The sequence below is a fragment of the Xyrauchen texanus genome, chromosome 17 (assembly GCF_025860055.1).
Source record: "Xyrauchen texanus isolate HMW12.3.18 chromosome 17, RBS_HiC_50CHRs, whole genome shotgun sequence".
NCBI lineage: Eukaryota > Metazoa > Chordata > Actinopteri > Cypriniformes > Catostomidae > Xyrauchen > Xyrauchen texanus.
This window is the reverse complement of record NC_068292.1, coordinates 14,637,929-14,664,008: the sequence shown is the minus strand read 5'-3', so window position 1 is coordinate 14,664,008 and position 26,080 is coordinate 14,637,929. Positions and strand designations below refer to the sequence as shown.

The 26,080-nt window shown below is 37.4% G+C and overlaps 1 protein-coding gene across 6 annotated transcripts in view; it reads right to left on the bottom strand.

Moving 5' to 3' along the window:
• Positions 1-9,410: 9,410 nt before the first annotated feature.
• The window catches only part of LOC127657612 (growth factor receptor-bound protein 10-like), a 99,103-nt gene continuing 82,433 nt past the window's right edge, over positions 9,411-26,080 (bottom strand). For all 6 annotated transcript variants that reach the window (XM_052146485.1, XM_052146487.1, XM_052146484.1 and 3 more), the window contains 11 exons: positions 22,234-22,349; positions 20,453-20,527; positions 19,717-19,854; positions 19,357-19,467; positions 19,018-19,116; positions 18,297-18,374; positions 17,797-17,913; positions 17,403-17,469; positions 16,564-16,651; positions 16,374-16,467; positions 9,411-15,108 (listed from right to left, as the gene is read on the bottom strand). In XM_052146485.1, coding sequence (XP_052002445.1) covers positions 14,962-15,108; positions 16,374-16,467; positions 16,564-16,651; positions 17,403-17,469; positions 17,797-17,913; positions 18,297-18,374; positions 19,018-19,116; positions 19,357-19,467; positions 19,717-19,854; positions 20,453-20,527; positions 22,234-22,349 — 1,130 coding nt within the window. In that variant the 3' untranslated portion in view covers positions 9,411-14,961. The remainder of the gene's footprint in view (positions 15,109-16,373; positions 16,468-16,563; positions 16,652-17,402; positions 17,470-17,796; positions 17,914-18,296; positions 18,375-19,017; positions 19,117-19,356; positions 19,468-19,716; positions 19,855-20,452; positions 20,528-22,233; positions 22,350-26,080) is intronic.

Below are 26,080 nucleotides of genomic sequence, written 5' to 3'. Positions count from 1 at the left end.
TGGTGTTCTTCTCAGGCCGAAGACCCACAAAGGTGTGCAGACAGGTCAGTGCTCTCATTTCTGCAGGAGAGGTTGGAGGGGAGGCTGTCCCCATCCACCTTGAAGGTGTATGTAGCTGCTATCGCAGCCAACCATGACGCAGTAGAAGGCAAGTCTTTGGGTAAGCACGACTTGATCATCAGGTTCCTAAGAGGCGCCCGGAGGTTAAATCCCTCCCGGCCAAGCCTGTTTCCCTCCTGGGATCTCTCAGTGGTCCTCTCGGGCCTTCAGAGACCCCCCTTCGAGCCACTAGAATCAGTTGGACTCAAGACCCTCTCCCTAAAGATGGCCCTGCTGATGGCGCTCGTCTCCATCAAGAGGGTCGGGGACCTGCAAGCGTTCTCTGTCAGCAACACTTACCTGGAGTTCGGTCCAGCTAGGTGTCCAAGGTTCCTACCACACCCTTCGGAGACCAGGTAGTGAAGCTGCAAGAGCTGCCTCGGGAGGAGGCAGACCCAGCCCCTTCGTTGCTGTGTCCGGTACATGCTTTGCGTACCTATTTGGACCGCACGCAGAGCTTTAGACGTTCTGATTTGGTGGACAGCGGAAAGGGAATACTGTCTCCAAACAGAGGCTCTCCCACTGGGTGGTGGATGCCATTTCATTGACCTATCGCACACAGGCCATGCCCCCCTCCTTACGGGTCCGAGCACACTCAACAAGGAGTGTTGCATCCTCATGGGCACTGGCCAGAGGCACCTCCCTGGCAGACATATGCAGAACAGTGGGTTGGGCAACAACTAATACCTTTGCAAGATTTTACAATCTCAGGGTAGAGTCAGTTTCATCCCGTGTTTTCTCAGGTCCGAGCCAGTAGAACTCGGTAACATGCTGACGGACTGACCGGGTGGATCGCTTGCACCTAGCGCCCTTTCCCTCAGTTGAGGTAAAACAGTACGCTTTTTCTCCCAGGCAATCCCAATTACTCGGCTTCTTGGATGACTCCTCGCTAGCCCTCTGGGTACTCAGATCTACCCTGTACTGGAATAGGTGCTCCACAGGTCCAAATGGTCCCCTTACGAGCAGACCCGCGTCTCCCTTGGGCAGTTCCCACTGCCCCCGGTCGCCGTGTCTGTAGTAACTCCTCCCTCCAAAGAGGCAGGATCTACCACCGCGCCACTTCCCACATGTGACCCAAAAGCCCATGTGGTGTATTTCACTTTAAATTTCTCACACTGATCTTGAGATACATGATTTACTGAATTTGATGTTAAAGGAATTCACTCCAAAAATGTGTGATTATTTAATTAAACAAGGACAAAATGTCAATATTTGGGTAAATTACACCTTTAATAAATAGAAAATGAGAAAAGAGACTTTATCAGTGAATCCATTTGTCCACAAGAGCTCTGTATGTATCAATAATGTTGGTAAAAGTGACTACTACTAATCACTTGTACTGCAAGCCTGTTACTTATAATTCTCTTCACCCTAATCCAGGTAATTCAAATGGATTGAGATATTTTATGTGTCAGTGTGTGTATATATGTGTTAGTATCAATGTGACGGACTCATCCACAATGTGCCTGGCCTCATTGGTTATGTGCCTATAAATACTATTAAAGTTTTTCATCTTTATATATGCATGCACAATACACACATTTGTCTTCAAAGTATAAATACACATAAAAAATTATTTTATCAGCAAATGCAGAGGCAGTTTAAACAGAATAATTCATTGTCCAGATGTTGCAAAAAAGGCGCAATGACGATGACAGTCTTTATGAATTGTGACACATTTTGAGAGGGTTTTTGCAGACATAAGACATAAACTTAGATTACCAACATCAACCTTTAATTTATAGAGCAACAGGTCAAATGTTAGACAACACTAAATGATTTGAAACATGCAGGGATCTTTATGGTATAAAGCAGGTGCTATAAAAATAGTGTAAAGTCAGAAGTGCTGACATGTTTATAGACCAGCTTCAACTATTTAATTCTCAGAAATAAGTACGATAAAAAATAAAAAAATAAAAAAATAATAAAAAAATCTTATAGCCTAAAAACATGCTTATTGTGGTAAAATCAAAAATATTATTTAACATGACAATCAACCTAACTACATTTGGTTACACCAAAAAAAACAGGGTCAGATCAGTTAGAAATAGCTTTTTAAGGTAACAACTGCTGCACAGTTTCACTTTTTACAATCTATGTTTATTAAAGATACGTACTCATAATATACCTCAGCATTTATAAGTGTCATCAACCTGTCAAAATCCCATAATAGTCCTTCTTGTATTTGGACCTTGCACCTGAACTATTCTAACCTCTCAACAAGTGTTACACTCATTCTATTTCTCTTTTTCCTCCTTTTGCATTCATTGTACTCACAGTGTCAGGCAAAACAGAAGAATCCTCCCTCTCGTCAGTCCTCACACGCTCTGTGTTTGTTTCAAACACACATATATAAACACACATACACAGAGAGCTAAGCAGAGTGATGTGCTACTGAGTCTGTGGGTTTATCAGCACTACCACCATTCAGACAGCCAATCAGAGCGAAGGTTTCATTCAAAGCACCACACATAAGCAGGGCAAGAGGAGCTGATTCATAGTAAATTAAAGCCTGCTCACTTTCTACACACACACACACACACACACACACACGCACGCACGCACACACACACACACACACACACACACACACAAATTCAATTACAGAAACACACAAAAAGCGCACAGCAATACAAGCATGCACTGCAAAGGGCACCTGCCTCCATAATATACAATGCAGTATTCTCTATTATGCCACTCTAAACAATAATCATAATAGCATATTGTAACCTCAAAATAGTTGAGAAAGCTCACACAGATAATCCTAGTGTTACCTGGTTTACCTGGCATCTGAGGTGGCTCTGTGACATTTATGGGTATTTAACATTTAAACTCAACAATAGACCAAAAACATATTGTATAGTGGAATTAATGTGCTTTCTTGTTAAGTTAGTCATTAGATCACAGGTTTCCCTTGCACATCTTGAGAATATTAGCTCTGAAACCAAAGTCCATAGCACATAAACAGACTCCAGTATATGAGTGAAAAACTCAGAGATTACATATGCAACACAGTATACTGTATAATGAACAAGAGTCATACATTCAATATATCACTGAGTTCTAGCCACACATTAAAATTAATAAGGTCAATAAAACTTTTATCACTGAAAACAAAGCTAATTGTGTGTTTGCCAAATATGTGTGCCAAAATTAAACTTTTTGTTTCTAATAAAACAATATTGGGCACAACGGGCTAAAGGCACACCTTAAGGGAAAATTGTTTTTATGGTCACAAAATGTATCAAGATAGAAAAACTAAATAAAATAATATAAATGAAATAAAAATCAGTGGTAAAATGTCCCCAGGATGGGGTTATATTGATAAAGTGTAGATATTGGGGCAATTGTTCATTTTGAAGAATTCAATGACTTGTATCTTTATTTAAGTAATTTCATTCATTTCGTTATTTTGAGCAGAATTAAATAAAAATTTTACATTTTCAATAGACACCCCAACACGTTTACTTACACAAACTTTTATTATAGTCAAAATAGGGAAAAATTATAACGCAGCCAAGGACAAATTGTGAGAAACAGAAAGATTTGTTAATCTCTGGAGTCGTTCGTTCTTTTGTCATGAGATAGCCGAATACACTATAGCGTATACGGCTATCACGTGACAAAAGAACAAACCGAATCCGAGTCGGACCAGATGACTCAGGAGGTGAACTAATCATTTCTGTTTCCTGTGTGTGTGTGCATAGCATATTTTGTCATGTGACAAAAGAGCGAACGATGCTTACCAGATGACTCGAGATGTAAATGAATAATTTCTGTTTCCTTTGTGAGCAATGCATAGCGTATACGGCTGTCACACAACATAAGACTCGAACCAAAAGGAGAATTATTTATTTGTTTCTTGTACAGCGCTTATGCAGTTTTCATGTAACAAACTAACGGAAGATGCACAGCCAACACAAAATGAATGAATCGCTCTCACAAGTTGGATATACGGTGCATTTACAGTCACATAAAAGACTTGTTCAAAAGGAACGAATCGTTCATGAATGACTCATCACACAGTTGCGCTGATTAGTGAGAAGAATCTCTGAGAGAATCTCTGTACACTTTTTAAAATTAAATAAAAAACACAATTCACTCAACGGTGCTTTGGCATTGCGTTAGTGGTCTGGGTCAAAAGACTACTCATTGTTCTGGCAGCAATAGTGTTTTCTGCAGATTTGTTGACAAAACTAGCATTTATATCACGACTCTCTGGGCTGCAGTGATGAACTGGCCATCTGGAGCACCGGGACTTAATCGGAAGTGACAATGTTAACAGGAAAACATCTTGATTACTATTGTAACCTCTGTTCCCTCATGGAGGGAATGAGACATTGTGTCAATGTAGCGTACCGCAGCTCCATGCCCATCTCGGGACTCGAGTCTGAAGCCAGTGCTGACACGGTCTCATATGCCTAAACCCGAGCGGCGTAACCACCTAGGATGCCATATGCTCCAGGAGCCTCTGAAATTGTTTCAGTGGGGCCGCTGTTCTTCACCCTGAATGACTCTATCCCGAGAAAAGGGATGCTCTGCACCGAGATACTTGAGGATGCGGATGCCCACTTTCCTTAGCAGGGAAAGGGCTACCTCTGTGACTTTCGTAAAGATGTGAGGTGACAGGGACAGACCGAAGGGGAGGACCTTGTACTGATGTGATTGACCCTCGAAGGCAAAACAAAGGAACTGCCTGTATTGAGGCAAAATGGAGACATGAAAATATGCGTCTTTCAAGTCTACTGCCGCAAACCAATCTAGATGTCAGACGCATGACAGAATGCGCTTCTGCGTCAACATTTTGAACAGGAGCTTGTGCAGGGCCCCATTCAAAGCTCACAGGTCTAAGATTGGCTACAAACCACAGCCTTTTTCGGTACGATGAAGTAGGGGCTGTAAAACCTCTTCATCTCGGCTGGAGGGACAGGCTCTATGGTGTCCTTCTCTTGAAGGACTGGGATTTCCACAAGCAGAACAGTGGCGTTAACCAAGATAAAACAGATGCTAACCACGCCTCCAGACTCCGTGCAAGGGGCACCAAGAGGACAAGCGCTTTTGACATACCTGCGGATGGGGCCTCGCAGCAGGGCCTCGCAGGAGCTGCCACATCGAGATTCCCTGAACTAGCGGCTGTGCTGAGAGAGATTTTAGAGCACTTACCTCCCTCCATATACCCACCATAGGATTGGTCTGCTATAGGAAAGGAGGCAGGGCGTTCTTGTGGTCCTTCACATATGCCTGATCATGGATATGTGTGTGTCGCAGCTGGGTGTGCGAAGGCAGAGGACTCGTGTCTGCAGTGCCTCTACTGCAATTGTTCGATGTATGGACCAAGGGACGTAGGTCATCAGCTTCCTGCGGGAGCGCAGCTCCTGCATCAATCCCGGGTCAGGACTACCCTCGTGCAGCTCTTTCAGTGCCTTGGCCTGGGGACCTGCAGGAGGGCCATGTCATGCAATGTGGAGGTGGCCTTTCCAGCAGCACCGTAAGCCTTGGTTGTCAAGGATATTGGACGGGAGCCTAGGACGATTCCGCCAGGTGGCGACATTTCGCAGGCACAGGTGCATCGCAATCATCTGCTCCAACCGAGGAACCTCCGTGTACACCCGGGTACACACCAGCGCGATGTGGTGCACCTGATCAGCTCCGTGTCGGCCTCTGACTGGGCGATCAAACCAAATGGTGGGAACCTGGCTGAGTCCTCAGCATCAGACTGCAAAAGCCTGCTCTCTGATGCTGTAATCGATACCTCATCTGCATCTGGAGCCCTGAATGAGACATTAAGCCCACCCTGTGGAGAGCCACCTGACTCACCTTGAACTCGACCAGTGGAAACAAAAGTGCTGGGAAATGGGAGGAAAATCACCCCCAGTGCTAGCCGCCGTGGCCTTGTGCATATAAGCAGAAGGACCAGGGAGGGGAGCGGCTGGAGTGGCTATCCCTCAATGAAAGAAAGCAAGCTGCATTCGCAATGTTGCCATGGTCATGTTCTCGCAGTGAGAACATGAACCATCAACAAAAGCTGTCTCAGCGTGACTACGACCCATACACATGAGACAGCGATCATGGCCGTCAGAGGAAGCGAGATAACGACCATACCTAGGAACTGCACATAAATGGAAAGGCATCTTTAAAAAGACACTTTCCGTCAGTGCTTACTCTTTTAGAGAAAATAAACTCTTTTAGTGTGGCTGCTAAAGCGCCTTACTGTATCTGTGCGAGAAGGAAGAACCCGCTGTAAATGTGCCGTATATCCAACAGCCTATTAAACACTCATAGAGGTGAATGGAATGCCAGTGGATTAGCTTTCAACACTGATCGGCTCCAAAGAACAAATCTGAATGAGTGGATGCAAGCCGTCTCCTTTTATACCTGTATGTCCAGGGGAGTGGCATGCAAATTCCACTCGCCAATTCTCATTGGCCTTTTTTGAAATATCTGAGGCTCCCAAGTTCGACCCCTAGTGTCACTACATTGACACAATGTTGAGTGAGTGACAGATAGAGAACATTGTGCCATTCACAATGGTAATTACATTATTTTCAATTCTACACACCATTTTAAGTGCATTGCAGTTAGTAACACTGACTGTAGAAAATGTAGTGTTTTGGCAGAAATATTATGTATATATATATTATATATATTTATATATACAGTATGAAGTCAGAAGTTTACATACACCGTAGCCAAATAAATGTAAACTAATTTTTTCACAATTCTGTGAAAATTGTCTTAGGTCAGATAGGATCACTACTTTATTTTAAGAATGTGAAATGTCAGAATAATAGAAGAGAGAATTATTTATTTCAGGTTTTATTTCTTTCATCACATTCCCAGTGGGTCAGAAGTTTACATACAATTTGTTAGTATTTGGTAGCATTGCCTTTAAATTGTTTAACTTGGGTCAAACAAGTGAGTAGTCTTCAACAAGCTTCTCACAATATTTTGCTGGAATTTTGGCCCATTCCTCCAGACAGGACTGGTGTAACTGAGTCTGGTTTGTTGGCCTCCTTGCTCACAAATGTTTTTCAGTTCTGCCCATAAATATTCTATCGGATTGAGGTCAGGGCTTTGCGATGGCCACTCCAATACCTTGACTTTGTTGTCCTAAAGCCATTTTTCCACAACTTTGGAGGTGTGCTTGGGGTCATTGTCCATTTGGAAGACCCATTTGCCACATCATCATTCCCACATCATGTTGCTGCCACCCCGTGCTTTATGGTTGGGATTGTGTTCTTCGGATTGCAAGCCTCACCCTTTTTCCTCCAAACATAACAATGGTCATTATGGCCAAACAGAAGACATTTCTCCTAAAAGAAAGATCTTTGTCCCCATATGCATTTGCAAACTGTAGTCTGGCTTTTTTATGGTGGTTTAGGATACAGTGGCTTCTTCTTTGCTGAGCAGCCTTTTTCATGTTGATATAGAACTTGTTTTACTGTGGATATATAGATACTTGTCTACCTGTTTCCTCCAGCATTTTCACAAGGTCCTTTGCTGTTGTTCTGGGATAAATTTGCTCTTTTCGCATCAACTACGTTCATCCCTAAAAGAAAGAATGCATCTCCTTCCTGTGTGGTATGATTGCTGCATGAGCCCATGGTGTTTATACTTGTGTATTATTATTTGTGCAGATGAACGTGGTACCTTCAGGCATTTGAAAATTGCTCCCAAGAATGAACCAGACTTGTGGAGGTCCAAAATTTTGTTCCTGGGGTCTTGGCTGATTTCTTTAGATTTTCCCATGATGTCAAGCAAAGAGGCAGAGTTTGAAGTAGGCCTTGAAATACAGCTACACATCCAATTGACATATATATATATATATATATATATATATATATATATATATATATATATATATATATATATATATATATATATATATATTAAATATTGTATATTAGGTAAATGTAAGTCACTTATATGGCAGTTGTTTTTATAGTCTCTACTTGGATATTGTTTTTCAGAGTTTTCAATTCCATGGATTGTTTTTTAGAAACCATAATTATATCTGATAATAAGAAGCATGGTTTTATCTGTGACCACCATGTTCTTACTAATACCACAGTTAAACTCTGGATACTAAGCAAGAACAATGATACATTTTCATAAAGGAAAGTACAAAGGAGAATTTAACAAGAACAGCCTAACTGAATCTTCAGAGGCAAATGTATGTTTCTGTGCGACAGAAAATATGCAGTATTAAAATTGATAAATGCATTTACAATTCAATTATATCACTGTAAGCAACATTATCAACCCCTGGTTGGACAGGACTACAGTACAAAAGGGAAACTGGGCAGTTGTTACTTTATATAAAGTTATCATATTTATAAACAATTACAAATTATAAAAAATTTAAGGATCTATTTATTTACACCTGATCAGACATTCAAACATTACATCTGTTGGTAATAAAGTTTGATTTAGTCATATTAAGTTTTTTTTTTACTTGAATGAAACCAGTGAATTTAAATATCACTACTTGGTGCACTTTTTTAAGGTTACTTGACAAAACAAATTTATGACAGTTACTATAAAAAGCATACATACAGGATGTACAGGACTAATTAAGTTACTAGATCTTAAGCACAGAAAAATTATCTCCATCAAGTGAGGATGAATCCGTTGAAATAATGTACTTTTTATAAGATTGTCTGTCATCTTGTGGAAATGCACAAGGCTTGCACCGCACTGTCACGTGTTTCAATAATATAATAAAGCAGAAATCTTACAGAAGTCAGAATACTGTATAATGTAATGGAATATCTACTGACATTCATTATATACACTTACTGTTGTGTATCTGTGTTAAAAAGCTGGTTGACACTGACTGCAGTTCTGTTAATACTTTTAAGATTACTTTGAAGTGTGGACAAAGTCTGCAATTATGTTGTTGCATCTGATCTTGTTGGAAACAGAAGTTTAAAAGCAAATTTAATATCATTTTCTATATTAATTTTACCTTCAAAATGTTTTTTTCTGTTGTTAGGAAATTTTCAACAATTATAAATCAATGCAATCACACACATTCAAGTTCAAAGGTCAGGGACTTTTTCCCTCCAAATTTTAAATAAATTTTATATGCACAATTTAAGTAATTTAATCACTTCTTGGGGGCTATCCAAGTGGAGCTACCAGTATAATTTATGAATGATAAATTACATTTATTTACATTTCTGTTCATTTCATATTTGTTTACACTTTTCAATTGTTCCTTTTTTTACCCATTCAATTTAACTGAAAATAATAAGATTTAATTTGAATTAAAATGTATTTATTTTGTTATTTGTTACACCTGTACAGAGCACTTTTGAACCACTGTGTATAACATATACAATATAACTCCCTTTCCTATCACTGCCATACATTGGTAGAGGATATTTGCTGATCAAGAGCTGTTCCCTTAAAATGTAGTATCTTACAAAAGCCTACAGCACATCCAAATATAATATGCTGCTCATTTCCAAATACATGTAGTTTTCAGTGTTGGCCTCCTAATTATATGAATATTATAAGTGTTTGTGATGCTTGTTTGCCAAGATGATATCAACACACAATGATATATAGCAATGAATTAATGTTTTATTCTAAACAGAATATATAAGTCCCTTATTTGTACAAAAATAACTGACTAGGTTACAATAAGGATTTGTAAGCCATTCAGCTGTTTACAGAAGCAAGCAGAACACATTATGAACACAGAATATGAAAAGGAGAAACTTTTTTTGTGTGTTTCAGTCCCTGAAATTGAATATACTTACAATATATCAACTTACGTTCTCAGTCATTATCTTTTTTTGCATTCAGAAAACATACGCAAAGCTCAGGAAATACTAATGACAGTTGTGAAAAGATTGAGATAATTGTGAGTATCTTTTCACAGAGCAGAAGGTCTGCTTGCTTTACATTACAGTACCCATGGTTACACATTGCACCTTTTTAATATTATTATGAATGGCAATAGCAATGTTTAAAATTAGAGCCACATAATAATTATAATACAATTATAATTATGTTGTTCATTAAAATGTCTCAGCATCTGCCATGTATAATTAGAACATGTACACTAATGCAAAGCATGACCTCTTCCTTCATCAAAACTGCAACTAAATGATCACAAATCCTAGATCAGTAACCAAAACCTGAGTAGGAACAACCTCTCAGGTCTACATTAGTAAAGAGAGTAACAAAGGATGGTTGAGGCACCTGATATTCATAAGCTTTAAGAAACAGACCGCGGAGATGAAAGTAGAGAAAGACCGATAATCTGTTTGACTGATCATTTCGTAATCTGTTATTCGTTCTTTAATGTCAGGTTTACTGATAAAAGTTAGATATAGTCCAAAACAAAGAAGGACTTACAAAGTGGAAGATAACTGTGCAAAATGAACGAATCCAAAAGAGTTAATTAATTAATAAAATAATTTGTTTATTGCCAATTAAACAGTTCTTTGTTGAATATGCACAAAAGTAGTTTCATAAAGCAGGCTGTTGATCTTTAGAAGATAGTAATAAATGATTTAGCCATTATTGTGGTAAATCCAGAAATAAAACAATCAATCGGTTATCTGACATAAAAGTAATTGGTATTGTATCGGTCGCTCTCTAAATGGAGGCATTATGACACATCACATCTTATCCGGTAATTTTCTTTTGTATTTTGAAGGCCAGAGACTCACTAAGAAAGGAAAGAAATTAACAGAGTGTCGAACAAACAGTTTGGTGTTGTCAAAGACTCAATAAAAAGAAGTAGACTGTTAGTTTAATAAAAAGACAATATACAGGAGAAGTCCTGCTGGTCCACAGGACCAGTTTTAAACAGCCTCCACATCAACCCTGAGCAACCCAGTTACATTCATTTCATTAAATAAAAAAAATGACATTTATTTCTTTCACCGTTATACTCTCAGTTCACACATTTCGCATATGATGCAACCAGCTTCTTTCGACAATGGTGGGAAAATGCCAAAAGATTCCATCTTAGATTCATTTTAAAGCAACATATGCTACAGTATCTACAAGGCATACATTTGTTAGCATTTTCAAAAATAATTGTATTTGTGAGAATAAGGGAGTTTTTAAAACAGCGATTTAGCTTAATGACGACCTTCAAATGAGTCAGCTCGATCCAAACACAACATACTGTATTCTTTCAATTAGCATGACAAAGCAACTTAAAATGGAATAGATTCAGTATTTACACATTTAAACAAACAATAAAAATGCACTAAAAGAAGTCAAGTTTCTTCATTTTATATGACATTGTGTAAAATAAATCTGCATCCAAAAATTCAGTGTGATATCTACAGAGTAAAAAAACTGTATACGAATTGAGTGTAAGCTGTCCTGTTGAGCTGCATGTTACATGGTATAGTAAAACATAAAAAGATGAAACGACGAAACAACGGACACTGTGATTGCAACGCATTACTGTTCATTAAGAAACTACGTCCAGAGAGATTGGAAATGTGAACAGACATCACACCCAACATGCTCACAATCACTGTAAACTGAAGAACGGACTAATTAACAGGCAGATTAAGAGTTAAATGGACTCAAACTACCTACAAGGTGAAGTTTCTTACACAAATGATTCACCAGTAACAAAGTAAACTTGCCTTTAGGTAACCTATAACTTCCTATCTGGCAAAATCCATAATCATAATCTTTTCACAAAACCTTCTATATCTCAACTAAATACATCCATGTTTCTGATATATCGTCACACTAGAATTACAGTATATGAAAACTGCTTGCAGAATATGCTAATCAATAGCATAATAAATGAAATATACAGTTCTTGGCTGGCTGATTGTATAGCTTAACGTATCAAACCCTGAAAAATAAAGATAAAAGAGAGCTTGTGTGTGTCTGTGTTAAAGTGTTTGCTGAAGTTAAGACCCATCCGAAGCAAAGGACAAGGTTAACTGCAGTTAAATCAACATTCACACACACTTAATCTCAAAAAAGGCTTGAATTAATTGAGCACTTAACACGGACCACTGAGCAAAATATTCCGAACATTTCAAGTGAATGATAATAGTGCTGATTTAAGCCCTGCGGTCTCTTTCTGTGGCTAAATCATTCAAAGAGGAAGCATTAAGAGAGAATGATGTCATATCCTTAACTAAACTACTCTTTTTCTAAACTAGTTGTAACTTGGTGGGAATTAAAAAAAGATAAGATTATCAGAGTTCAGAAGGATGTTGGCAAAGTATTATAGCAACTACAAAAAGTATTTTTCTTGACATGTTACCCTGCACCGCACTTTTGAACATAAACTTAAGCAACAACATACAGTATGCAAACTAAAATTGTTTTCCAGTAAAATATACACCAATATCTGCACAAAACAAGATACATTTGCTTGAGAAGCCTCCTTGAACATGTCTTTAGGAAGCCACTGATTATAAAAATCATGAATTTTAAGCTTATTTTATTGTGGAATATATTTAGTGACTTCAGAAAACAATGGCAGTCTACAGGAAACTCTTGATTTTTCCAAGATAATCACACCGGAGTTGGCATTGTTGTTTCCGATTGTTTCGGTGACATTTTTGCATCGGCTCCAGTGTGTTTACCTTCCCCTGTGCCGCTTCAGGAAGTTACCCTGTGTCTCCGAGGGTCAAGTTTATTTTTTGATTTGTCTTGTAAGCATAAACCACACTAAATTTTGTTATATTTATGTTTAAAACAACAAGAAGAAAAAACTATACATCAATGAGGTAAGAAAAATTAAGTAAATTTGACTTGTTTTAAAGATGTTTAGATATTTGTACTGGAAAACAAGACAAAACTACAGACTTAGAAAATGATTCTTTGCAGTTTGTTAGACGGTGCAAGAAAGGGGGTCCAGTTCCCTAGTTAACTGAGGTCCAAAGAGTTTATGTAAATGTGAAAAACATTGAACAAAATTTCAAGTAATCATTCAAATCCAGATAAATAAATAAACTTTTCGAAACAAAATGTAAAAATGATTGCTTCATCTGCATTTTCTCTGTGTAAAGGTATTTTGGGTAACTTGTAGACATGGTGGCTATGCCCTCTCAATCTAGCTTAATACATTATAGGTACACACTAAAAAGATGGCTCTTACTTTACATTGCGTCAAGTACAAAAAATATCTTTGCAAATCAGTTTGTATCTACTGCTACCATGGACAAGGCAGAATATAAATTGGAACCCCACTGTTCTGTGGGTGTTCTGTAGCTCAGGCTTCACAGTGTTCTGTCCTCAAGACAATCGTCCAAGTACGGAGAAAGATTCCAGTTTGTTGGTGTTGCTCCAGATAGACTGCAGACAGAGAGGAGCTCCCAGCAGAGGGTTTAGTGGTTATTTTTCACTCAACTTAATAGACTCCTCTTCTAACTCAAGGCACCATTCCTGATAAATGTGGTAGTGATGTCAGCAGAGAAGCCATGTTCTGCTTGTACCCATGTTTGAAAAGATAATTAAACCAAAACTAAATATTTTGAAATCATTTAGTCACCCTTATGTTGGTCCAAACCCATATGTTATTATTATTTATAGAATGTATATACTATAACCAAGGGCTGTCAAGCTAATGGCAAAAAGAAAAGAAAAAAAAGAAGAAGAAAACACAATAAAATGCACCATAAAAAAAAATTATAATTCTATAGGAATTGTGCAATATAATCAAAATCTTCAGATTTTTTTTAATTACATTTTTAAATAAAATTATTTATTAATATTTTTATACATGTATTTGCCTTTATATTTATATTTTTTTTAGCTGACCAGACTCTTTGGCTCAACTTCTGTTTTAAAACGTGCTTTATAAACAAAATGACTTTTTGATATTTATTGACTGATAATCTCACATTTCGCCGAAGATTATATCAAAGCTATTGTATGACTTTAAAATACTTTTATGGATGTTTCTGGTGTTTTGTTTTAACCTTTTTTTTTTACTTGACAGCCATAGTCATTGTTATTATTATTATTATTATTATTATTATTATTAGTGCCGTAGTAACTGTTATTCTATGGCAAAAAAAGTGCGGTGTAAAAATGTTTTAGTGTTTCATAGGTTTGGAACGACATGAGAGAGAGAGAGTACATGACAGATTGTTTTTGTTTTTGGTTAAACTATCCTATTAAGGGATGGCAGGACATGTTACTTCTTGGTAAGACCAGAAGAGGGTGCTGCAGCTTATGTTTTGTAATGGATGAAGGACCTACCAGTTATTTAACAGTCAGCAAAAGGCATTTATGTATGAAGAAGATGAGCAAATAGCCCCAACTTTTATAAACACTCACATAACCAACTGTAAAAGAAACCTGTCCAAAAATACTAATTTAACTGATCATGGGTGAGAAAGGATAGAAAGCATGAGTATAACAGCACTGTCTATTCACAGCACTGAATCCACTAATCGCCAGTCCACATCTCACAGGCCTTTCTAGGAGATCCAAAGAGGCGATCAAACCTGCTTGATTTATGAAAGCAACAATTGCCATAGCTTGATAGATCCTGGTTCATGAGTGCAAAAATAAAATCTAAGAGTACGATTTATGAGTGTTCTGCTGGCCTTCTCAAAACCACTAATGCATCTGTATGATTAAGACCGTGGATCCTGAAGACTCCCTTCGGATGATTGTCCTGAGAACCGGCTCCGGCCGTGGACAAGCATGCAGGTGCCAGAGAGGTTCTTCTGCAGCTCACACATAAGCTTTATTTGCTCCAGTAGATTCTTGCTGTTTGTGTTTGTTATTTTGATTTCCTCTCTCTCTGTTCGCAGTGTGCTTTTCACCAGCCCAGCAGCACGGCATTACACCACAGCACACACACAGCGTCTGAGTGTTTGTTTTTAGGTGGAATCAGGCAAATGGTGGTCATAAGGCCACAGTGGTGCAGGGGTGTTTCAGTTTGCAAGGCAGAACTCCTCTGTTCAGCATGTAGAACTCCACTAACTGGATCAGGTCTGTGAATTTGGTGGCACCATCATCAAGGCTCAAGAACATCTGACCGTCTTCCTCACACTGGAAAACAAGAGGGTATATGAGTCAGAAAATTATAAAACAGTTTGATGCTGCAAGAAGTTATTTTCTTAATCTGTAATTTGGACTTGTTGTTCAGTAAAACTGAAAAACAAAAGTTAATTTTTCTTACAGCATTGGAAAATTGTCTTTTAAAGTAAAGCTCATGCAATTGTGTTAGAATTATGCTTAAAAAAAGGGGCTAAATTTAATTCAAGATAAAGATATATCTAAAGTACATTTATATTGATTTAGGTTGTTTAGATGTATTTACTGGAAAATTGATTAAGACAATGATCGTTTGCAGGGTGCGTTTTTGGTTTGCGACCCGAACACGTGAAATCCCTTCATTCGCGTAATAAAAATCTCATGCCGCATTGTCGTGAAAGCCTATCTGCACTGAGATTGTCCGGATGTCACTGACGTACTGACGTAGTAACAGAAGAAATCTGGAAAAATGAATTAAATTGTTGTAGCGGTGTGTGGGCACCCGGAATTGTATGACACAACATCATACATGTACAGAGATCAGACGAAAAAAACACATCGCTTGGAGGAAACTGAGCAAGAAAGTTGGACTACCTGGTAAGTTCTGAAAATATGCGTGTCTACTTGATTCCAGCTATTGGTTGGTTACTTTACTATGAACCAAGTCGTAGAAGCCCCTCCTCCTGTCCTTTTTCCGGAAGAGAAGTGTGTTCACGTTACTTGCACGAACGTGAGTTTAAACAGACATTTATGATCCAGCGGTCAAACTCGCGAGAGCAATGCGAGGCGAAAATTTTCTTTGCTTTGTATGTGAATGCACCATTAGGGTACAAAAAAACTAGATGCATTTTCAGCAATATATAGTGTTCATTAAATCTGATCTCAATTTGTTTTAATGAATACTTATTATCAATATATCCTTCAACACAGAAAGTTTTTTGTGATAAAATACTTCCTCCTAGTCTACATTGATATTCAGAGATGACATTAATAAGCCATTTGTAAGTTCATTTTCTCTACAACTCTAAACACAGTCTCTGTGTCCATGTAAAGTTCCACTGTTTTTTAAGTGATCAGTGTAGACCCTACTGAACAACATTGATTCAACCAATGGCGGGAGTTGGAGGCGCGACTATTTGTTTGTTTGAGCAGACGGGGCATTTTTGGAAATCCGTTTGAAAACAAAGTTCATTTTTGAAATTCCATTCAGTGTTGCTAGTGCTGCATAAGTCACACACTTTAGATTTAATAGTTCTTGGTGTAGAAAAACATAAACTCACTGGTAAAATCTGGAAATGTTTGATTTTCTGGTGGTGACACAGTGTAAGTACAAACGCCTTGGGATTGCTCTGGCTGTCCCGCAAGAGAAACATTCTGTTGGATAAAAGACAATTAAGTAGAAGTATCAACTATTGGATGGTAGCAACTTACAGCATAATTTGAGAACAAGTATTGAGATTTGATCTGTACCCGTCCACTCTGCCCTGCTGATGGATCATCTTATGGGATTCCTCACGTGAAATATGACCATGAAACCACAGCTGAGTTCTGTGGATGACTAGATTAGGGGAGATACAAAGTGCCTTTAAAAAAAGCATGATGGTGAGTATGACTCTACAGAAAGCTGCGCACACTGATGATAATCTTTACTTTGGAGAGCCCATATGCATGAATTCATTTTTTATAACTTGAAATAAAATAAAAAAGTTTTCTTATTGTGACAAAGAAGTATGTTGGTAATTGATGCAATTGATAGGTGAGGACCAAAACAATTTTAACAATTGTATACACAACCAGTCGAGAGGCTTATGGTGAAATGCTTAAATTTAGTTTGGTAGACAAATATAACTTGTGCCTATGTATACATTTCTTAACAAAAAAAACATGAATTATTATTTTTAAATTGATGAGTTTAATGAAAAATTTAAAGCAGCTAAAAAGCGTCCAGCATACATGGGAACTCCTTTAATAATGGTGTTTATAAATCATTCCAGGATGCAAATTATGAAGTAGGTTGAGAGAATGAGACTGTCTAAACAAATCTAAGCAAATAGTGTATAGTTTATAGTTTAAAGAAGCTTAAATATAATAGTTCTGATTTGTTTTATATTTTGGATCACTTAATTCTCATACTTTGATTTGTTTTATTTCATAGTTTAATTTACTTTATTCTTATCTTAATATTGTATGTGGAAAATATTATTAATAAAGGAATAAGTAGGTATTGACAGGTATTGTAAATACAAATAATTTTATTTGTAACATTCAACATCAGACATAAGTGGAACATTATAAAAAATAAGCAGTACCTCCACTTAATGATAAGGGGTGTAGCGGGCTGGGGCTGCCCAGGATATTCATACGACGACTTCTCTTCTGAAAAAAAGACCCAAACAGTCAATCAACTATAAAGTTTCAAAATAATGCTAATGAGGTTCATTCAAACATGGTATTGACAAATTATACAGTTCTTTTCATTGGTGGAAATTGTTGCACTAAATCATTCATTTCAGTGTCCTACTGGTGAACCCATCTTCCTCATTCAGATTATCGTTGAAGGTCTGAATGTTTATTTCAAGAAATTTAGCTTTTGTTCCAAGTGGCTTCATCAGTGGAAAATAGAGATACTGATAAACAGAATAAAAACTTCTGCTAATAAATAAACAAAAAGATGGTTATTGGTTATTATTGATGATTACTGACTCTCCATGCATGTCCTTCCTCCATAGCGGCACTCTGAGCCTCAACGGGATTGTCGATCACTCTGCCTATCCTCCCTGAGAAATCCATGGCAACTAGAGAGTTCTCTGAGACACTCCTCTGGAAAGCAAAACATGAGACGAAACAAGAGATATACCATTAATAAATGTAATAGTCAAAACCTTTTTTAACATGCCCTAGCATAAGTCAGAAATTATCGTTGTGGTTTTTCATGCTATAATGCCAAATTTATGATTTTCTTTAAATTACAATTATTCTGCATCTATTTTCTGCATTAGTATAAAAAATAACAATCTGTATTACATAGTATCCATAGGGCAAGTTGTAATAATAACATCACTGCCAATAATACACAAACAATCATTCCATAATGTGGCATTATGGCCCATATGCTGACAAATGTGTGATTAATGCTCCATCTGTGAGGTAGAAAGGAAGAAAGAGGGTATAAGTGGGTGGGTAAAAGGGAGCGAGAGTCTTACCATAGGTGCTGAGAAGTGTGAGAGTAACTTTTTTCGCTGCTGAGGAATCTTGAAATTTTGATAAAGAAGAATTCCATACTAGATGAAAAAAAAAAGAGAAAAAAGTGTTAAAGTTAAGAGTTCTTGGGTTCTAAAAAGCAAACAAAAACTACTACTATTGAACAAAAACACCACAATGAATCATACTGAATCTACTGTATGTTAAATGTTCAGAACAATTTATGTATGTGTTTCAACTTGTGTATTAAATTTTTTTATTTAACCTGCCGGTGTGCAGGTTCTAGATCAGCTAGGGAAAGTGAGTAGGTTCAATATTCGCTAGGAGAAGTATGCAGATTCAAGATCAGCCAGTCAAAGGGTGCAGGTTCTAGAACATCTAGGGAAAGTGTGCAATTTATAGATAAGCCAGTCAACGGGTGCAGGTTCTAGATTTGCTACTGCCAGTGTGCAGGTTCTAGATCAGCTAGGGAAAGTGAGTAGGTTCTAGATCAGCAAGTGGACGTATGCAGATTCAAGATCAGCCTGTCAAAGGGCACAGGGTTCTAGATTGACTAGTGAAGGGGTGCAGATTCTAAATCAGCTAGGGAAAGTGTGCAGTTCTAGATCAGCTAGGAAAAGCATGCAGGTTATAGATAAGCCAGTCCATGGGTGCAGTTTCTAGATTTGCTAGCGAAAGGGTTCAGGTCTAGATCAGCTAGGGAAATGGGGTTCCACTACCAACCTTAAAGAGTCTGAAGGCTGTCATCCAACACATTCTGCTCTGTTCATCCTCCGCACACAACATCCTCAGTTCTTTCACTTCATTCCTCACTTTGTTAGGCTGCAAATCATCAATGCACACCATTAGACTCTCCACTAACTAAAACATCATCTTTGTTAGACGGTCAACTGTGTTTTTCAGTTTAGGTGTTACATTGCTTAAAGGATTATAATCTCCATCAATGGCGATTATATTTTTGTTTTCCATACATTTTTCTATATGCTATTTCTTTTTGTTTACTTTTAGGCTACTTATACTAATTTACTTTTGGAGTTCACTTAACAGACCACATTAACTTACTTTTATGCAGAACTCATAGTCAGTCGGTGCATTGTGCAGCTTTCTGCCTGTTATTACTGTATAGACATTGCTGTCCTCCATGTCTGCAAGTAGCTGTAAATGCCTGGGCTCCTGTGAAAGATCAGCCAACAGCTCATGTCATTTAATGGATAAGGAGGGGAGAGGGTACTAAAAGAGCACTCAAAGAGGGGGGCCCAGCCAGCACCAGATGGTATTAACAGAGGCTTGTACATAGGACTGGTAAAACAGACCACTATGAAACAAACTGCATAAAAATGACAGACATGAGCAGTTTTACCAGAAAGAAACCAAGCAACTTTAGCCATTCATTTCTATCAGCAGATAGGAAAGGTAACTTACCTTTGATGTTCCTTTTGTTGAGAAATACAATCCTGACCGCCTTAAAAACACATACAGTTTCTTCCATGATTTCCTACCCATCTCCTTCACATACAAAAATCCCTGGATCTCATGACAACTGCTGGAGTTTAAAAAGTTCTGCAGACCAAAACAAGAGGACAAAAACGTAATCAAGGACATGGTCAACTAAGTTTAGGCAGTACAGGGATAGTTCACCAAACCCATTTTACGTTTTTCTTATGTGTAACACAATAAAGATGTTAGCAAAATGTTAGCCTTGGGCACCATTTACTTTCATCTTTTTCTCCATACAATGAAAGCGAATGGTGATGGAGTAATTCTGCCTAACACCTCCTTTTGTGTTCCACTGAAAAAAAGTCAAACGGGTAATGACAGAATTACATTTTTGGGTAAACTATCTCTTAAACCAAGTTACTTCCAGTGTAAATATTCATCACCAGGTTATGAAAAGGTCCAACGTGCCACTGAACCACTGATCAAAGAAAGATATTCTGGATCAGAGATACAAGCACAGTATCAGAGAGTGTGTGTGAGAGAGTAGACATATAGTCTAGTGCATGTGCATGTGCATGTAAACATATGTTGCATATCTTTGCTCACTAATACAGCAATCAACTAGATGACAGAAGGGTCATTTCTGGTAAAGATTCAGAGATATGTGGGGTGAAGGTAGATAAGGGGGTGATGGGAAAGAGAGCACATGCCCGTGCCATACCTGCAGGAGCTGAGATGGGGGGATGGTCCCATTGGTCTCCTGACACCAGGCCACCATTTGCTCTGGGAAGAAGTTCTGTTAAAACAAATGTTGTACTTCACTATATGCATAGTAGAATTATTATTTTTATGATACTTCTAGTAATCAAGTAATCTCTAATTAAATCCCCATCATCTTATTTTCAATTTTATAAAACTAAATACAATCCCAAGCTAAAAAATGGCATTTAATAAATTGTTTAATATAATTCACTTCTTAATACTAGTTTTATGCAATGTTAAAACTCTATACAAATGCACTGAAACATCACTGAAATAATCTGACTTATGAATACATTTTTAAAACAGAAAATTAAAAGCTTTTTTATAATAAATAAAGTCATAAGAAAATTATTGTTTCTTATTATTTCTTTTCATATCTTCATATAGTAAAAATTACACTTGGTTAGCACACTGAAATTGCTGACATGATTAAGAGCTTATAGAGTGGTTAGAAGTTGTGTTTTTTTATATGACAGATTAAATTTGCTTGTGAAAATTTTGCTGTGTTTGTTCAATCAAATGTCAATAAAGAGAAAATGTTGTGATGTTCTTGAAAATGTATTTTAAGAAAAAAAAAAGCAATTATTCTGAATCATTCTAAAAGCTCTTTATCCCTTAAAAATAAAAAAAAATGGGGGCCTGGGTAGCTCAGCGGGTATTGACTACAACCCCTAAAGTCATGAGTTTGAATCCAGGACATGCTGAGTGACTCCAGCCTTGTCTCCTAAGCAACCAAATTGACCCAGTTGCTAGGAAGGGTAGAGTCACATGGGTTAACCTCCTCATGGTCTCTATAATGTGGGGTTCTCGCTCTCGGACATGGACACATCATTTATTTTGAACCAGCAAAGGCAGATTCTGATCAGTTGATTAAGAAATTAGTTCCATGCACAAATGCGTTTTTATGACCGTACTCAGTTTTTCCAATTTTTTTTAAATGTACTTGTTCATTGAACTGTTGTATATAAGCAATAGCACACTCGCAATCATGCTATATGCCCCTAAATCAGCAGTATATTATATACAATATATTTAAGAAATATCACATGATCAAGAGTGCGATATGGCCCTACATCAGCACTGATGTGATTCGGCCGCAGTCCGAATATATCATATTTTATTGTTTTCAATATTATTTTCTTTCTTTGTTTCTTTCTTAGGCAGAATGTCCGAGGAGTTCTTATCCACACCATAATAAAAGAGGATGTCAAGCCCCCTCAAAAAACAACAAATTCACCATAAATGCATCCTAATAGTAGTCTGTACTGCTGGTCTGTTTTATGAAGCTTTATGAATTCATGCTTTGTGTGAGGAACAGATTACAATTGTAGATGTTATATTCTGATAATCTTCCTCTCAAATACATTTGCAGTCACATTTTCAAGCATGTGACCCCCGAGAACCAATATATTTTTTTTTATACTTTTATAATTGTGCTTTTTTTGGTCTGTTTTTGTTGTTTGGAAGACAGCAGCTCGTTCTATCTTTGAATGCAGCAGGACAATCTGTCTGAGATCTCCTTTTGTGTTTTACTGAAGAAACAAAATAATACTGGTTTGTACGGATGCACTTTTAATTTATGCACACACCTAATGTATACCCATACACAGAGAATAATTTTTTTATATATATATATATATATATATATATATATATATATATATATATATATATATATATATATATATATATATATATTATGAAATCATTAAATGAGTCCTTAAAATCATTTTTACTTACCAAAGGATTTTTAAAGAATTCATATTTGGCATAGTTCTTCCTGAAGAAAAATTTGCTCTCACTGGTCATTGAAGCCTGCACTTGGACAACCAGCTCATGGTCTTCTAAACATCTTTCTGTGGAATGATGGGGGAGCAGAATCAGGCAAAATGAATCCGGTTCACACAAAAGCACATATGAAATGATCTGCATCAACAGACATTATGACAAAAAATGCATATTTGTAACCAAAGACTGAAATATGGTGTAATATATGCATCTTGAATGACATCATTGTCTGTTAGCATTCATCCAGGCAGACAAAAAATAAACAGGGTGAGCAATCCCTGCCGCATGAAAAGAGAGTTTGTCTGGAGGAGAGACGCCCCCACCCCCGTTCAGCTTAAACTGCACAGGGACTTACTGACTAACAAACCCTCCGTCTGGTCTACGCACACATGTATTCTGTCTGGATTCCTCTTTTGCTTTCTCTTTCTCAAAAGATCTTTCTTAGGAAAGATGAACTGTAAAATGTGGTAATTTGCAATTGTTGCCATAAGGATCTAGTTGTACTTACTGTACAGTAACATTACCCTTTCATTGGAGAACATGGTGTATTAGGATGGTATAGTAATCTTAAATAATAACTCTGTATTAATTCAAGTTCATTCAGATGTTACTACAGTTCATGAAGCACATTTTCAGATTATCTGACAACACTTTACAGTGTGGTGTAGAACTGGTCATAAGCGCTGAAACACTGACCCTGAATTCTCTCATGGACACATGTTCCTCATCCAACTCTGAGCCAGTCAGAGAGCTTATTTGGCAACAGGAAGCAATGGGGGGTAGGGTCAACCAACAACTCAACCTAACAAACACCCACAGCAATATACACAGAGAGAGTGAGGTAACCTAAAATATGTGCTTCATGTGGTAAAATCTGAAAAATATTGAAGTAAAACATATTAGGCTATTTAATATGACCTGACTACACTAGGTTACACCAGTATTAAACAATGTTTCTGATTTTCAAGATTTTATAAATCAAGGCAGAAAACACATTTTTCGTTGTATCATTGTACATTTCATTGAACACAAACAATTTTTATCAACTTGATTCATTAATTAAACAATAAACTCTCCAGTTTTCCACTTTTTCTCAATTCACTGTATCTAGAAAGCATAACACTTGTTCATCCTAACATCCACATTCACAACAATTCTGTATATATGCATCAATTTATGTGCACTTTAATCCACTTTGCAACAGAGATCAGTTTATGACATTTTCCCACAACACATCCATCTTGCGCTGATGCTGGAGATACAGCAGTACTCTGGAGTGACAAGCTTTTCCATCATCCAGCCATTCAATATTTGCCTTGGTGAGGAGAGAGTCAGGCATTGCAGAGAGATGATGTCATGCTTTTGCTCAGCTGCACTTCGCACTATTTTAGCAAGTGGATGTGTAATGAGGAACGAACACGCTTTGGCGTTTTAAGCGCAGCCTGTTTCGAATCTAAAATGATGTTCTTGTCCAAACTGAAGGACATTCACATTTGTTTTAAAATGCAGCAAGCAAACTTTTGTATTATGTTCAGAAAGGTAATCACAAGACATGAATCAGAGCAATTAAAATGAAATCACGGTTTAATATAAATGCCACGGGGTACCAAATGACACAAGGAAATGCTTTTTGAATATAGCTGAACCATAATGAATGAATGACAGTATGTCAAACATCAGGGGTGTCATCTACCTAAATGTTTTGAAGGGACACCTGTGGCAGTCCTGGTTCATTTGATGCTCCAGGTGAGATAAGACATTACCAAAGAAAAAAAATTGATTTTAACAACATAGTTTATCATTACAAATAGTTAGTGTCAGATGTGTTAGCCTAGCGGTACAGTTAGTGTTTTTAGCATGCAAAGGGACCCAGATTCAAATCCCGACCTAGCATAGGCTATATACTGTACGTTGAAATGAACTAAGCAAACTGCTATATAATAAGCTATGCACTATTGCAACTGAACTTGACAGCCAATGATCACCATGCATTTTTGTTGTATGGAAAAGAGCAGCTTTTGATAATAACATTTTTAGTGTTCCAAAAGAAAACAGTCTTAGGAGTTTGAAGCTACATGAAGGAGTGTAGATGAAGACAAAATTTGAATAGGTGATTTCGATAACCAATTCAAACAAAACCCCAATCTTAACTACAATATTAATGCAACTGAATCAGCTCTACCAATAATGTTCAAATATACAAAAAAGCGATTTTTATTGTTTTTGCATTTAAAGTTGCATAAAAACTCAACTAGGCTAAACAATTGGAGGGTAAGTGTGCCCCCTCATTTTGAACATGCACAACGCTGCATTCAAACATACCAACACAAAAGCAACTTTTCAGAATTTGGGCTTATGTAATTCCATGGAAATACCCTTATCTCATATACTCATTGGGAAACTGAAAGTAAAATTGTACACTGACAGAAAACGATGGAGACAGTGGGAGTAGATGATGCAGAAAAAGAGAGCAGGAAATAAAAAGAATGTAAGAATCATCATTTGCCAGACAAAAGAAATAGCGGGAATGGAAAAAGAAATCATCTCCAGACCACGTACTCAGACAGCTGAACTTCCTGTACGGCTCCTTGTCCTGGACTGACTTCAACTTGACACATCATTGCTCTAGCAAACCTCATGTTCACGCCATAGGTTATTCAAGGTAACCAATTAACGCACAGCATGTGCTTAGTTAGAGATTTGCAAACATCATGCATGCTCTGACATCAACCCTCGACATCCAAAACCCACTGAACATGTTTGAGTATTATGAACATTTTCACACTCTAAAGCAGAGCTCTCAACTGGTCAGTCTGGGCTTGTTCTGATAGGGTCGTGGACAGTAGGGACAAAATAACGCTAAATGCAAATTAAAAAATGGAACTAACCATATAATTGTGCATATTTATGATAGCAAAATATGCTTAGCAATTTTTAAATGGGAGGAGAAAACACACTCTTGTTGTTGATGTCAAAGGCCCTGCATTCAATTAAACTCTACGGTAATTTGCCGTAAATGTATCTGTAACTTGGTAGAAGCTGGCCAACATAAACGGTTCCATGACATGCCATCATCCTCAATAAACATGAACAAAACTACACACTGTAAAAGAAAATACAACCCACACTTAATTAAATACTAGTTTGCTTGAAATGAGAATAATATTTTTTTATTGTGCTGTGTTTTCTGAGATGAATTATTGGCTTCTGGGAGCATGAAACTATAAAAATTCAGTTCTGTATGATAAACAATTTTGGTCCTGTGTTGGGTTTCCACTTAACATCAAAAGTAAAATCTGGGTCCTTAAGCAAAACCAGCTAAGAATCACTACTCTAAAGTCAAGTCAATTTAATACCATAATACTGCCTTGCAAAAACATAATGCAATGACCACAAATTTTGTCAAAACTGAGTTCAGACTGAAATTAGTTCTCTTAGACCACGTTTCCACTTGGTATACATTTCAGAAGATCCGATCACAAGTGGTCAGTGCTAAATACAGGTGGAAATGGGGTCTGTTTAGTGATCGGATCACTGAAATCACATACACAGGTTGTCAAAAATGCATTTGAGGTGTGAAACGCAATCCATTCTGGATTCGTCCCGAACAGCAGTGAAACACCATCCCTCACCTGTCAGTTAACCCCTGAGCTAAAGCAAGAGTGTAAACTTTGCCAGTTACGAGAAAGAAGAAAATAACAGCCTGATCGAAAAATGACTACATAAACAAACACAAGAACATTTTCAGTGTCTGATTTCAACATGCAGAGACACAGATGGCAAGTACATAAGCTCATGC